Source organism: Typha latifolia, chromosome 10 (assembly GCF_019914945.1).
Source record: "Typha latifolia isolate L0001 chromosome 10, TyphaL0001v2, whole genome shotgun sequence".
NCBI classification, from domain to species: domain Eukaryota; kingdom Viridiplantae; phylum Streptophyta; class Magnoliopsida; order Poales; family Typhaceae; genus Typha; species Typha latifolia.
In genome coordinates this window covers 3,310,610-3,325,021 of record NC_133095.1, presented here as the reverse complement: position 1 = coordinate 3,325,021, position 14,412 = coordinate 3,310,610, and the positions used below count along the sequence as shown (strand labels likewise).

General features: G+C 35.5%; 2 protein-coding genes across 3 annotated transcripts; both read left to right on the top strand.

Annotated features, from left to right (window-relative positions):
* Positions 1-383: 383 nt before the first annotated feature.
* Positions 384-9,172, top strand: LOC140796032 (serine carboxypeptidase-like 7). Its single transcript, XM_073148869.1, has 13 exons — positions 384-545; positions 5,397-5,542; positions 5,638-5,714; positions 5,801-5,923; positions 5,997-6,099; positions 6,199-6,236; positions 6,391-6,492; positions 6,559-6,642; positions 7,879-7,950; positions 8,412-8,536; positions 8,620-8,733; positions 8,826-8,871; positions 8,985-9,172. The coding sequence occupies exons 1-13, from the start codon at positions 433-435 to the stop codon at positions 9,066-9,068; spliced, it is 1,227 nt and encodes a 408-aa protein (XP_073004970.1). The 5' UTR covers positions 384-432; the 3' UTR covers positions 9,069-9,172.
* A 2,395-nt stretch (positions 9,173-11,567) lies between these two features.
* Positions 11,568-13,753, top strand: LOC140796785 (serine carboxypeptidase-like 19). 2 transcript variants are annotated; one of them, XR_012110529.1, is made up of 6 exons: positions 11,568-11,637; positions 11,717-11,800; positions 11,875-12,024; positions 12,490-12,561; positions 13,102-13,398; positions 13,501-13,753. XR_012110529.1 is itself a non-coding variant. In XM_073149897.1 (5 exons), exons 1-5 carry the CDS (start codon positions 11,617-11,619, stop codon positions 13,138-13,140), a joined length of 366 nt encoding a protein of 121 aa, XP_073005998.1. In that variant the 5' UTR covers positions 11,568-11,616; the 3' UTR covers positions 13,141-13,414. The 2 variants fall into 2 exon arrangements, 1 of the variants encoding a protein (XP_073005998.1); XM_073149897.1 differs by lacking the exon at positions 13,501-13,753 and having other exon boundaries at positions 13,102-13,414.
* The last annotated feature ends 659 nt before the right edge of the window (positions 13,754-14,412 follow it).

The following is a 14,412-nucleotide window of genomic DNA, read 5'->3' as shown; positions in this document are numbered from 1 at the left end:
TCCTCTTTTTCTCCCCTAATTTGTAAGTACTTTACAAAATAAACTGTTTAGTTGTTTTATTATTTAAACTAAGATATATTATACATGAAATAACCGAATTAAAGGGAGAAGAATTGAAACAATAATATTTTGTTAATTAAATATATTTTATTTTTTAAATAACTAAAATGTCTTTAGTATTGGTTGGGTATATTTGGATTGGGTTGAGTTAGTATAAATTGGATAAATATAACTTGGCTGAGGATGTTTTTAAAATCTTATTAGTGTAGTTAATTTAATCCAGATGTTTTATTAAGTTTAGTTATCAGATTTTTATTTAAAAAAACGCTTCCTTATATTTAATGAATCGACCAAAGGCAAGGAGGAAGTAGGTGGCATGGCTACCTATAAAACGATATACTATTGCATTTTAATTTGCAATGCGTATGCACAATGCTTCCTCTACTTGTGCTACTATTCTTTAGTCTCTCTTCTCTTTCGTCGTCGGTGATCATCACCCATCTTCCAGGCTTCCATGGACGCCTACCATTCTACTTAGAAACTGGGTGAGCGATTTCTAGACCTCCCTCCTTCCATACAAATCATGCTGTTGATCAAAAGAAATTTTGTACTAATTACTTCGACACACCTAATTTATGCCATAGTTAGTATTCAGCTCAAATAGACTAATGGGAATATAAATCAGTTCTCATATGCTATTATACTCAATATATTTTTCACGATTGGAGATGTAGTGAAGTATTTGACTGATTTGAATCCCGAGAGAGCTGTATATAAATATAAAAGATAATTTCATTTAATTTTTTTGAGTATACTTATTGTGGCAAAAGGTGGCATGAGTATACTTATATGTGAGTGCTTGTGATAGAAATTATCTTTTTGTACTAAATTAAAATGGAATGAACCTTCTTTGATCTGTTATGGCTGTTGGACTCATTTGTGACCCGTTTACTAAGAGGGTAAGCTCATATATCTAATTTTTTGTTTCAGGTAGGTAAATTTTCTTTTTTGTAAAATTAAATGCAATTATATCATCTTTTTTTTAAGACTGCATAAATTATCTCAGGTAAATAAATAAATTAGGAGATGCAAAATTAACCTGGAAGTAAATTTTAGGTCTGACTAACTAATTAGAAAATTGATTAACCTCACTAAAATAATGGAAAACAAAAGATATATTCAAGCTTTGAGCTACTTGAAGATTTGTTGGTTCTTGCCTACTAATGTGTTTTTGGAGTTATACACCAAATCGAGTTTGAGCTAAACTATATTTTACTCAAAGACGTAAAGAATCTAGCCACTTTTGTCCATCTTATTAGATGTATCATTGTTCTCTCGATATATATTATATATATATATATATATATATATATATATATATATCTTTATATCAATATTCTATTGATAATGAATATTTTTTTCCCACTAACTTTGGTGTAAGATAACGACGATGTTCACAGTCAGATTTACAGCACATCTCGCATCTATTAAATGCAAGTGAGATAATTTATTCAAAGGCCTCAACGTTCCCTACAATTAGACAATCTCCATACAATATAAAGTATGGAGCTCCTCAAAGTTTGAACAATTCCAGGCCTATAATTTTGCTACTTGCATTCCGTTTCTTCTCCCGAAAACTAAAATAAAAATGCTACTTGCATTGAAATACTACGATTTTAATTTCCAAATCATCGAGTGGCTGCATCGTATAAAGCCAAATGCATGCATGCAAACTTTTATTATTGGTTCGAGCTGGTAGGCTAAGAAGTCCATCTAGATTTTTTTTATTTAAGGTCGTCTTTCATCGAACATTGTGTTACATCTCACATATATAATTAAGAAAATTTTATAAAATTATACCTTACATTCTATCTATTTTATAATTCACACATCGTCTTTAATATTTTTATAATCCAACCCCTACTTTTTTCTTATAATTCTTATTTAACACCCTCCGTTTAATTTAAACTGTACAAGTAAAGAAATATTATGTTATAGTATATGAAATAATTTATAAGTACCTAAATTATTCATGCATTCTTTAAAATAATAAGATAAAGCTAAGTAACTAACTTAACTCGACTTGACTTGATTCGACAAGCCATGTGGTCGGATCGTAACAATTCACCATACTTCCTACACCTTGTCCTCAAAGTGACTTGTCTCTCACGTCCTTATACTCATACAACTTGTCGTGCTAATTAGTACATTCAAGTTTGTCTTCCTCGAGTCCGCTTAGGAGCATGACTTCGGCCGGCTCGTGCTTGCATTTATGATTGGGGGTAAATCAATCATCACAAAAAATACAAGCCTTTTCTTCGATGCTCTTCCAAGTCATTGGGTACAAAGTGGTATATTATCATCTGTCGGTTAGATTGAGCCATTAGTGCAAGCTGAATTAGGGCAGATGCCGTCTCTAGTGAATCGTGGGCTTATGCCATCTTTCTTCTCTCCTCCTTGCGGATTTGGTTTAGTTGATCCAACTTGGCCTCCATCATAACAGCTAAGGAGAAGGCCTCGTGAGAAGTAGTGGGCATCAAAGCCTTGACCTCGGCTTTGAATGTTAGGCCTAAGCCCACTAATGAAGGTACTCTTCAGTGGCCGAGTCGACCAGCCGGTGGCGGCGGGAAGCCACAACGTAGCCACCCCGATGTAGGGATAGCTTCCCGAAGTGGTGGCATCGCCCGATGAAGCCAGCCATGGCCGCCGGTGCTCATGGGAGCATTGGACCCGTGGCCACTAGCCATGGGTTTGTTGTAGCATAAACCACCATCGTTGGCGGTCTTCCGGTTGGTGCCGGGCGTGAACGGTGGCCCGGGCTCAGTGCGGGGTCCCTGTGGAAGGGACCAGACATGGCGGCGGCCGGGAGCATTTGGATGGCCGCTGGTGGGAAGCTAGGGTTTTTGGCCCTAGCTCCCACCGTGGGTGGGGAAGATGACCTCGCGGCCACTATTGCGAGTGGTTTCGGCGTGGCAGCGACGTTTGGGAAGGTCTGCAAGGCCGGAGGAGTCCCCACCACTGTTGGACGAGGGGTTGAGGCCGCGATTTGGGCCGGCTTATCCCCTCCCTCATGGGTTGGTAATGGTGGCCGCGGCTGGCCTAGTCCTGCCATGGCCGGCGGTGCTAGCGGCGCAAAGTGGCCATGCTGGGTCAGGAGGGCTGTCGCCAAGGCTTGAATAGCCTTGTCCATCCTCTCAGCGCTCTCCGCAATGGGTCTAGTGACATTGTTAGAATAATCTTTAAAAATGACCTTCGCCCACGTCGGTGGTGGTGGCGGGGGCGCCAGATAAATTCCCATAAGAACAAAGATGAGGTCCTGGTCATCCATGGTCAATCCCTCATCGTTGGTATTGGATGATCGCATGTTAACCATTTTCTGAGGAACATTGGCTCTGATACTAATGTTATGAACCAAATTTGGACTAATTCAGATGTAAGAAAATTATAAAAACTTAGATGGAGGTAGGCTCGCGAGTTAAGGTTCTAATGGATCTAGTTTCACCTAAATCAAAGGTTGGGATAAAAAATTAAAAATAAAATAGTAGAGATACATCATGTAGAATGGTAAATATTCAATATTGCGGCGATCATCGGAGGGTGGCGGATGGCCATAGGGTAGGGTGGCTGCTGGAGGAGGAAAGTGACTAGGGTTTAAAAAGTTGGGATGTTTCTACGGCTATGATCTACTTCTAGAAAGATAAAGTGATTTAAGCGTTACGATAAAAGATAATGATGAAAATAATAACTTAGTTAAATTCAAATTTATTCAATTCAATGATAGTTATCGACATATGTCCAACCCTATTTATAAAAGTAAAATTCGTAGCATATCGGATATATATATACGAATTATTTGACTTATTTAAAATTCAAAATAATAAAATAAAATTACATAACTAATTTACCTCGACTTAACCCATGTGGTCAGATCTTCACATTGTCCAGGTGATGAAAGTATTTTAAGCTACCTCTACACCCACACGATGAAATCTATAATAAATTATCAAACTTGTTTAACTAAAAACAAGAAAGTGGCCAATTTTCCCACAATAAGTTTGCAAAATCACAAAACAACCAACAAAATTATTGCCAAAAAATTAGTGAACAATAAAAGGATAATTACACTTAAGACCCCACGAACTATCGTTCTTTTTTATATACTTTTCAAAAAGTTTTTTTATTCAATACGAGAGACCTCCCGAGCTATTAAAAATGTCTCACCCTCTCGTGACTATATAGACAAAAAAACCTGTAAATGCCAAAAATACTCTCGAGAAGATTACAATATTTTGGTAAACAAAAATTTCTTTTATTTTTCCCTCTAAAATATATAGATAAATACGCTATATAACTCATCAAATAATATACTAAGATGAATTTATTGTATGTAGCACCTTGTCTTTTAAAGACATTGTGGTATATACGTTATAATTTTACTCTTTGTAAATCAAATCTTATGATTTAATAAATATGTGCACAAAATACCTTCGGTTAGATTTGAACAAACAACGTGAGAATACTTTGCTAATTAAAAGTATTTTACTCTTAGTATTGGTTGGGTATATTTGGATTAGGTTGAGTTAGAATAGGTTGGATAAGTATTATTTGGCTAGGATATTTTTGTACTCTTATTAGTATAATTAATTTAACCCAAGTATTAAATTAAATTTAGCTATTATACCTAAATTATAAGGCTTAATTTATAAATAGTGAAAATATTATGCGTAAACTGTTGTTTTAATTAAATGAAAGAAGGTAAGTAGGTGGCATGGCTATCTATAAAAAGATCTACTGTATTGTATTTTAATTTGCAATGCATATCCCCAATGCTTCCTCTACTTGTGCTACTATTATTTAGTCTCTCTTCTCTTTCGTCGTCAGTGATCATCACCCATCTTCCAGGCTTCCATGGATGCCTACCATTCTACTAAGAAAGTGGGTGAGCGATATCTAGACCTCCCTACTTCCATACAAATATAGCTGTTGATCAAAAGAAATTTTGTACTAATTACTTCGACACACCTAATTTATGGCATAGTTAGTATTCAGCTAATATAGACTAATGGGAATATAAATCAGTTCTCACCTGCTATTATACTCAATATATTTTTGACGATTGGAGTATTTTCCTGATTTGAATCCTGAGAGAGATGAATATAAATATAAAAGATAATTTCATTTAAATTTTTTGAACTATTTCGCGTATTTTTATATATACCTTGTAAATTTTTTCTGAGTAGATTTGTGATATTTATGTCCTTAAGAAAGAGAAAAATTAATGTAGATAACTTTTTTTTAAAACAATTTTCCTTCATTGTATTAGATCTGAATCTTATTTCTAACATTGAAAGCTAGAATGGGTGTATAATAAATTATACGGGAAATACGTATTGTAGGTATGTGAGTGTAGACGAAGAAAAGGGCGTGGAGTTGTTCTACTACTTCATAAAGTCGGAGAGGAAGCCCAACGAAGACCCCGTCCTCCTCTGGCTCTCCGGTGGCCCCGGATGCTCCTCATTTAATGGTCTTGTTTTCGAAATAGGTAGCTAATTACTTTTTCAACGTATTTAATGCGAATTGGATTCAATTCTTCTCAATATTACCACCAAAAGGTTGTCCTTTTTTCGTACTTATTAGGCCCTTTGAGGTTTGTGAAAGCCGAATACAATGGGAGCTTACCAGAATTGGTATATTTCCCACATTCTTGGACCAAGGTGTGTTGTGCTCCTCAATCGCCTGCTACTTCCGCTTGATTTTTAAATCGATGATCGATCTGACGACGACGCTTGATGGCTTTCAGGTGGCAAACATTATTTTTTTGGATTCGCCTGTTGGTGCTGGCTTCTCATTCTCGGCGTCACCTGAAGGTTATATTGTTGGGGATATATCTTCTTCTACGCAAGTCCATCAATTTATTATAAAGGTAGGGATGCTCTCCAATTTGTCTAAATCTTAAACGGGTGGGGGAATTTTATTTTTATTGTATTTTATTGTAGTGGTTCATTGATCACCCTCAATTCCTCTCCAATCCGTTCTACGTTGGCGGTGATTCATACGCCGGGAAGGTCGTTCCGTTGATTACACACGATATTTCACAAGGTTGCTTTAGCACTCATCACGTCTGTTTATGTCAACTACTAAAAGCTTATAGATTTGATAGTATGATGGTAATTGTTTTCTCTTTGGACATCCATCCAGGTATTGAATATGGGAAACAACCAATTCTTAATCTCAAGGTAAGAAGTAATTCACTGAACATCTATGTATATTCACCATAATGTTATATATGGAATTACCGATAGATTCGCTTATCGTATAGGTAATTTTCTTGATGTCTCAATAGAGAAGATATATTTTCTCTTTCAACCAATGTTCTGTGCTTTCTTCCAGGGTTATCTGGTTGGCAACCCTGTAACAGATGAAAAGATTGATAAGAATTATCGACTCCCATATGCTCATGGTGTTGGAATCATATCGGATCAAATATATGAGGTGATGCACCACCTTATGTCAAACAATATTGCAAATTGTTGTAACACATCCTTTCTTATTTTGTAGTTGGCGAAGAAGCATTGTGAAGGAGAAGATTATGAAGATCCTCGTAGTGCACCTTGTGTTGAGGTGCTTAATGTTGTTAAAAAGGTTAGGAAATCTTTCTTCTTCTTTTTTTTTTCCTTTTTCACCAACTCCGTGTTATGTCAAAAAAATATCTTATCAAACTATTTCACTCTCTTGTAGCATATTTCAAAAGTTCAGATAGATTCTATATTGGACCCCCGTATGTCCTAGGTTATCTCCTAAACCAAATGGTGTGGCTGAAAGAATCTTAAAGGCGGAGTACAAGAAATTATTGCATCAACCACCGGAACCTCCTCCCTTTAAATGTGAAGTGAGTCAATCTCTTCAAACCCTCCTTTACATGTACGGTTGTCTTAGCAGGATTCTTTTTCAGGTGGCAAGTATTTCAGGTTGGAAATTAACAATGCCAACCTGAATACGAGTTCCACATCATTTTATCATGATATGTTATATAAGCAGATAATCATTTTTCTTGAGGGCTAGTTTCTTTAGTAGTTGGTAGACATGATCATCGGGCGAGCCGGGCGGGTTCGGGCCGAACTTTTCGGGCCAACCGGGCTTAAGTATTTGTTCACGGCCCGACCCACCAATCACTCGCGCCAGGCCGGATTCGAGCCGAGCTAGAATAGTCTAGCCCGTTACCGCCCATTGGCCCGTGAGAAATCGGGCTAGCCGGTCGGGGCGGGCCAGCCCGACCAACCAATCACTATAGCGAGACGGGCGAGCCTAGTTGCGGGCCAAACGGGCAGACTTTCGGGCCGAGTTGGGCGGGCAAAGAGCTGGCCCGTGCCGCCCATGGATAGTTCGGGCTCGGGCCAGGTCGGGCCTAAACCGGATCTGGGCCGAGCTTAGCCGGTCCAAACCGGGCCGGCACAAGTGAGCTGGGCCCTTTGATCATATCTAGTAGTTGGTATGATGTATATATATTTGATACCACTAACGCTGGCGACATAGAAAAAATCTTGTGCAAATCAGTGATTCAATGGGCGATTCATATTTACATTTCCAAAACAATTTGTGAAGGGAATCAAGTTTACGAGCACCTTGAAATTATGTCATGTCATCTCGGCAAGATATTTTTATGACTAAACTATAGTTTTCTTTTAATCGAACTATAGCAGAGGGAATCAAACACATTGGCCTTTTAAGTATCTAGTTGTCTTAAAAACATAGAAGATGCTCAAATGTGTAAGATTGGATGTCCATTTATTGATCTTCAACTGACCTAACAAGTATATGTAAATATATAGTTTTCCTTATTCTCTATTTTGCTATTAATATTTGTCACTTTGCTTGCAGACTTATGTTCGTTTGCTATCTTATTACTGGGCAAACAATCAGTCCACAAAAGAGGCTCTCGGCGTTAAGAAGGTAAACTCTACCAGTTTCATATATAACAATTAATCTGTTGGACAGAAATAATACCAAGTTCATGTACAAGCTCCATCAAATCATCACATCTAGCTAGAAGGTCTGTGCCATCTCGAAAGAGTGATGTTATAGCAAATAGTCAGAAAATTTTTGAGTGATATGCTCGAGATTTGATTCCTTGGAGTGTTAGGGTGAACATAGAGAGAGAATGGAGGAGCAAACTGGGAGGACTATGAGATATACAGGTTAAACTCAAGCCTCCCACTTAGTTGAACTTGATTGGCTACTGACAGAAAAATGTTTAGTTCCTCCATGAGGCAATGTCCTGCTTTGAGAACCACCTTTGGGTATGAATAAGTAGTTGAATGGAATGAATATATCTCTTAAAGGGTGGAGGCTAATTAACCTGTTTTACATCATTACCGGATACGAGACTTATTGCATTGATTGTTGAAAAGCAGGGAGCTGCTGTGAGAGAGTGGCAAAGGTGCAACCATGACTTACCATATACACAAGACCTTCCCAGTAGTATTAGATATCACTATCACCTTACCAGCAGAGGAGGCTACCGTGCTCTCGTATATAGGTAAATCCATAACCAGGCTTATTTTATTATGGAATATTTTTATCTCTTTTCCTTAAAATCTTTACTGTTTTTCTTCAACCCAGCGGAGATCATGACCTAGTGGTACCGTTTCTGGGAACACAGGCATGGGTAAGATCCCTCAACTTCTCCATTGTAGATGACTGGAGATCTTGGGGTTCTGGAGGCCAAAGTGCTGGGTATGATGCAATATTATATGTGCAGCATTGCTCTTCTCTTTTCATGAAAACTGCAGTAGTCATCTAATTTGTTCGTCTCCTTGTTTTCCCAGGTTTACTATAACATATTCTAACAATATGACATTCGCCACTGTAAAGGTGAAGAAGATATTTTGCTTCATTTGACCTCTTTGTTTTATTATATAACATATGCATGAAGAACGTCTTAATTGAAGAAATTTTTCTTCTTCCTTTCTTGGGCTACTATGCAGGGAGCGGGTCACGATGCTCCGGCGTTCCGTCCTAAGCAATGTTTGGCTATGGCTCGGAGATGGCTATCTCTTAAGCCTTTGTAATCTTCAAGAAATCGGCTCTATTTGGATTGAGTTCAGCTCTAAAACTAAAAATAAATTACTCTTATGTACTACAATAAGAGCATCTCCGACGTGACTTTAAATCATTATTCATTTGTTTTAAATATCAACTTTGAAGCTAATATTTTGAATATCGTATGTATTTTTTATTTTATAATCTAATTATTTAAACTGAGTGTACAGTACAGTTAAAAATATATCGTCCAGATTTTCAAAAATAAGCTAACATTAAATTATTTTAGAGTTAATTTTAAATTGTATAATAAATATTTTTTTTTGTTTGTTATTTAAAAAATGGTAAGTATTATGAAATTCTTCGCATAAAATTATTTTTCAAATTTAACACTAAATATTAAAATATATCAAACATTAAATACATCAAACAAAAAAATTGCATAATAAAATTAAATTCTTTTATGCCTTTTGTTAGAGATATTTAATTAGCGAATTTAAATTAAGCCTCTTTATCTTAAATTTTCTTACGTGGAGTGAGAAACCATTGGCTTCTTAAATATTTTTTAAAAAATTAGTAATTTAAAATTATTTTTGAAACTATTAAATATTAATCTTATTTTTAAAATTTTCTATGAGAATTTTTTAACCATATATATTTATTGATAAATATATTAAATAAATAAAATATAGTATATAAATATATAATTAATAATTAAATATTAAACAAAGAGGGCTCTAGGTTTTATATTTAGAGCCTTGTAGATGGTTTTAAATGGATTTAAAAAATTAAGTATTTCTTTAATTAAAGAAAGCACTTAAATTACCTCTACATCTGCACAATGAAATCTATAAATTGTGTGAATTCCTCAAACTTATTTAATAAAAAAAAAAAAAAAAGAACAAGCGGCCAATTTGCCCACAAAGAAATTGATTTTTTTTAATGATTAGTTTCAAAGATATGAAAGTGAGGTCAACCGAAAATTTAGTTAATAATTAATTAAACCCCGTAAATTATCATCAATTTTTAATACTTTCTAAGAAATTTTTTTCTGATACATAGAATTCTTGAATTATTAAAAAAGTTAAAAATGTCAAGAGAAGATAAAGAACATTTTAATAAACTAAAATTTTTAGGTCATAATATATTCTCTGAATTTTAGAAAGATTTAATGTCACTCTTCTGTTAGTGTGCCATGAAAAAAAAAAAAATTGAGCTAGTCAACTTATGTGACAATTATATTTTTCTGAAATAACGTAGATACTTTGTTATATATTTCAATCAAATTAATAGATATTTAAATATAATATTATTTTCTTTAATTAAATTAGGATAACTAAATTAAATTTAAATACAACTTCTCCTCCTCCTCTTTCGCTCGCCTAATCCTCGGCAAAATCCTGAATTTCACTTATATCCAAGGATATAGGTCAGAGAGTGTCGGCGTAATTAATCTAATTGACCCTTATATTTAAGTTAAACTCCTTATATATTATATTTGAATCTTATTTTCTTAGATTAAAAACTAGAACGGGGGTATCAAAAAGTATACGGCAAATATTTATGAAAGGATATGTGAGCGTGGATGAAGAGAAAGGCGTGGAGTTGTTCTACTACTTCATAAAGTCCGAGCGGAGGCCCAGCGACGACCCCGTCCTCCTCTGGCTCTCCGGCGACCCTAGATACTCTGCGTTTAACGGTCTTGTTTTCGAAATAGGTAGCTAATCACTTTTTCAACGTACTTAATGCGAATTGGATTCGATTCTTCTCAATATTACCACCAAAATTATACAAACATTAAGCTTAAAAAGTTGTTCTTGTTTCATACTTATTAGGCCCTTTGAGGTTTGTGAAAGCCAAATACAAGGGCAGCTTACCAGAATTGGTATATTTCCCACATTCTTGGGCCAAGGTGTGCTGTGCTCCTCAATCACCTTCCACTTCCACTTGATTTTTAAACCAATGATCGATCTCGACGACGACGCTTGATGCCCTTCGGGTTAGCAAACATTGTTTTCTTGGATTCGCCCGTTGGTGTTAGCTTCTCATTCTCGGCGTCACCCGAAGGTTATATTATTGGGGATATATCTTCTTCTACGCAAGTCCATCTTTTATCAAAAGGTACAAATGCACCGCAATTTGTCTAAATCCTAAATGGGTGGGAGAATATTTTATAGTATTTTTATAGTATTTTATTGCAGTGGTACAAAGTGATCACCCTTAGTTCCTCTCCAATCCGTTCTACGTTGGCGGTGAATCATACGCCGGAAAGGTCATTCCGTTTGATTACACACGATATTTCACAAGGTTGCTTCAAGTACCTCTGTTTATGTCAACTACCAAAAACTTATAGATTTGATAGTATGGCAGTAATGGTTTCTCTTTGAACATCCATCCAGGTATTGAATATGGAAAACAACTAATTCTTAATCTCAAGGTAAAATTTTAGCTTGCTAAGTAGGTTAACACCGGAATGTAATAATCTGTGCTTGGTTCTAGGGTTATCGGTTGGCAACCCCGCAAGGTGAAAAAATTGATGCGAGTTCTATAATCCCATATGCTCATGGTGTTGGAGTCATGTCGGATCAAATAGATGAGGTGATACCATTCTCACCAGCCACCTTTGTATGTCGACAATATTGCAAATTTTTGTGACACATCCTTTCTTATTTTATAGTTGGTGCAGAAGCATTGTGAAGGAGAAGATTATGAAGATCCTCATAGTGCATCTTGTGCTGAGGTGCTTGAAATTGTTAAGAAGGTTAGGAAATCTCTATTCTTTTTCTTTGTTTCACATCAAAAAATTATCTTATCAAACTGTTTCATCTCTTGTAGCACACTTCAAAAGTTCAGATGAGTTCTATTTTAGAACTTGCATGTCCTAGGTTATCTCCTAAACCAAATGATGTGGCTGAAAGAAGGGCCTTAAAGGCGGAGAACAAGAAATTGTTTCAACCACCAGAGCCTCCTTCCTTGGAATGTAGAGTAAGTCAATCTCTTCACAGCCTCCTTGGAAGCATTCCATTTCAGACTAACAAGTATTTCAGTTGGATACTAACAATACCACCTGAATACGAGGTCCACATCAGTTAATCATGATATGATTATATAAGCAGATAAGCATTTTTCTTGAGGGGCTAGTTCCTTTTAGTGGTTGGTACAAACTATATATATTTGATACCACTAATGCTGGCGACACAGAAGAAATCTTGTGCAAATCAATGATTCAATAAGTGATTGTTACTTTGTGAAGGGAATCAAGTTCATATGTATTTATTTAGTCAAACACATTTGCCTTTAAGTATCTAATTGTTTTGAAAACATAGAATATGCTCAAATGTGTAAGATTGGATGTCCATTTATTGATCTTCAAATTACCTGTCATATATGTAATTATTTAGTTTTTCTTATTCTCTATTATGCTATTAATATTTGTTACTTTACTTGCAGAATTATGGTCATTTGCTATCTTACTACTGGGCAAACAACCAGTCCACAAAAGAGGCTCTCGGCGTTAAGAAGGTAAACTCCCGTTTGACATATAACAAGAATGCAATAGATTGGGAAGGAAAAGGAGAATAAAGAATGAATTAAGAAATAACAACTAATCTGTTGGACAGAAATAATACTAAGTTCATGTACAAGCTCCTTGAAATCAGCATATCTAGCTAGAAGGTCTGTGCCATCTCAAAAGAGTGCTTTTATAGCAAATAGTCAGACATCTTTTGAGTGATATGCTCAAGATTTGATTCCTTGGAGTGTCATAGTGAACATAGAGAGAAAGATTGAGGAAGAAACTGGGAGGAAGAAGGGTGCTAGATTCCAAAGAATTGGCCCTCTGATTGAATATGAGATGTGAGATATTCAGGATAAAGTCAAGCCTCCTACTCAGTTGAACTTGATTGGCCACAGACAGAAAATGGTTTAGTTCCTCCAGGAGATAATGTCCTGCTTTGAGAACCAGCTTTGTCTATGAATAAGTAAATGAATGGAATGGATATATCTGTGAACGAGTGGAGGTTAATTAACCTGTTTTACATCATTATTGACTGTGAAAAGCAGGGGAGCTGCTATAAGAGAGTGGCAAAGGTGCAACCATGACTTACATTGTTATACGCGTCACCTTCCCAGTAGCATTAAATATCACTATCACCTTCCAGCAAAGCCTCCCGTGCTCTCGTATACAGGTAAATCCGCAACCAGGCTCCTTTTATTATTTTAATTAACCTGTTAATCACATTGTTAATATAGAATTTTTTTTTCTTTATTATTATTATTATTATTATTATTATTATTCTTCCTCAACTTCTCCATAGTAGATGACTTGAGATCTTAAAATTTTGGAGACCAACGTGCTGGGTACGTAGTCTTCTTCTTCTGATGCAATATTATACGTGCAGCATTGTTCTCTCTTTTCGTGAAAACAAAGTCATCTAATATGTATTTCTGCTTGTTTCCTAGGTTCACCATTACATACGCCACTGTAAAGGTGAAGAAGATGTTTTGCTTCATTTCCCCAGTTCGTAGATGGCTGCTGGCTATCTCTTAACCCTCTGTGCTCTTCTCATCTTCATGAATTCGGCCCCATTTGGATTGAGTTTAGTTTTAAAATACTCTCATTTTCTTAACTTCGAATAAGGTATTTTAAATGGGTTTAAGAAGGTTGAGAGTTTAGTTATTAACTGTAATGGCATTATTACCTTCAATTTGACTTAAGAAGGCACTGCATTTAAGAGATATTTTATATCAAATGATCTGAATAATTTTTATTTTCTTCGAAACAAACTGGTTTAAAATCCATTTGGATTGAGTTTAGCTCTAAAATTAAAACAGTTATTCTTAAGTACTTTACAAAATAAACTGTTTAGTTGTTTTATTATTTAAACTAAGATATATTATACATGAGGGAGAAGAATTGAAACAATAATTAATTAAGGTGATATATTTTTTTAAATGAGGTGGGATTAGTGTTCGTTTGTAAATCAAAGCGAGAACAGGGTTTAAGCTCTATCACATCAGGTCATGTCAATGGCTAATCGATTCTTTTTAATCCATTTGAAATGATGAGAGAGAGTGATATCAAACTACTAATTTGCCATTGACAAGACTAAACATATCTTTGGGCAGTGTAACTTCCGTTTCAAAATATAGTATAGTAATGCTCATTTCATTTCACTTCGTACCAACAAATAGACATTGCCTATCTAGTAAGCTGACATGTAGGATTAGGAAATGGACACATTTTTCAAAGGGGAGAAAAAAAAAAAGGTTACAAGAGAGAAGGGTATGTTTGATAATATTATTTTGATGTATTCTACCAATTCATTAGAAAGCGTATTTTGTTATAAATAATTTTTTTTTGCTTTATGTACA

Bases quoted from the DNA above. Each gene is read 5' to 3' on its own strand.
- LOC140796032 (XM_073148869.1), top strand. From the start codon at position 433: ATGCTTCCTCTACTTGTGCTACTATTCTTTAGTCTCTCTTCTCTTTCG. The intron at 5,924-5,996 runs GTAGGGATGCTC...ATTTTATTGTAG, and splicing joins TCCATCAATTTATTATAAAG to TGGTTCATTGATCACCCTCA. The intron at 8,734-8,825 runs GTATGATGCAAT...TTGTTTTCCCAG, and splicing joins TCTGGAGGCCAAAGTGCTGG to GTTTACTATAACATATTCTA.
- LOC140796785 (XM_073149897.1), top strand. From the start codon at position 11,617: ATGTCGGATCAAATAGATGAG. The intron at 11,638-11,716 runs GTGATACCATTC...CTTATTTTATAG, and splicing joins TGTCGGATCAAATAGATGAG to TTGGTGCAGAAGCATTGTGA. The intron at 12,562-13,101 runs GTAAACTCCCGT...TGTGAAAAGCAG, and splicing joins AGGCTCTCGGCGTTAAGAAG to GGGAGCTGCTATAAGAGAGT.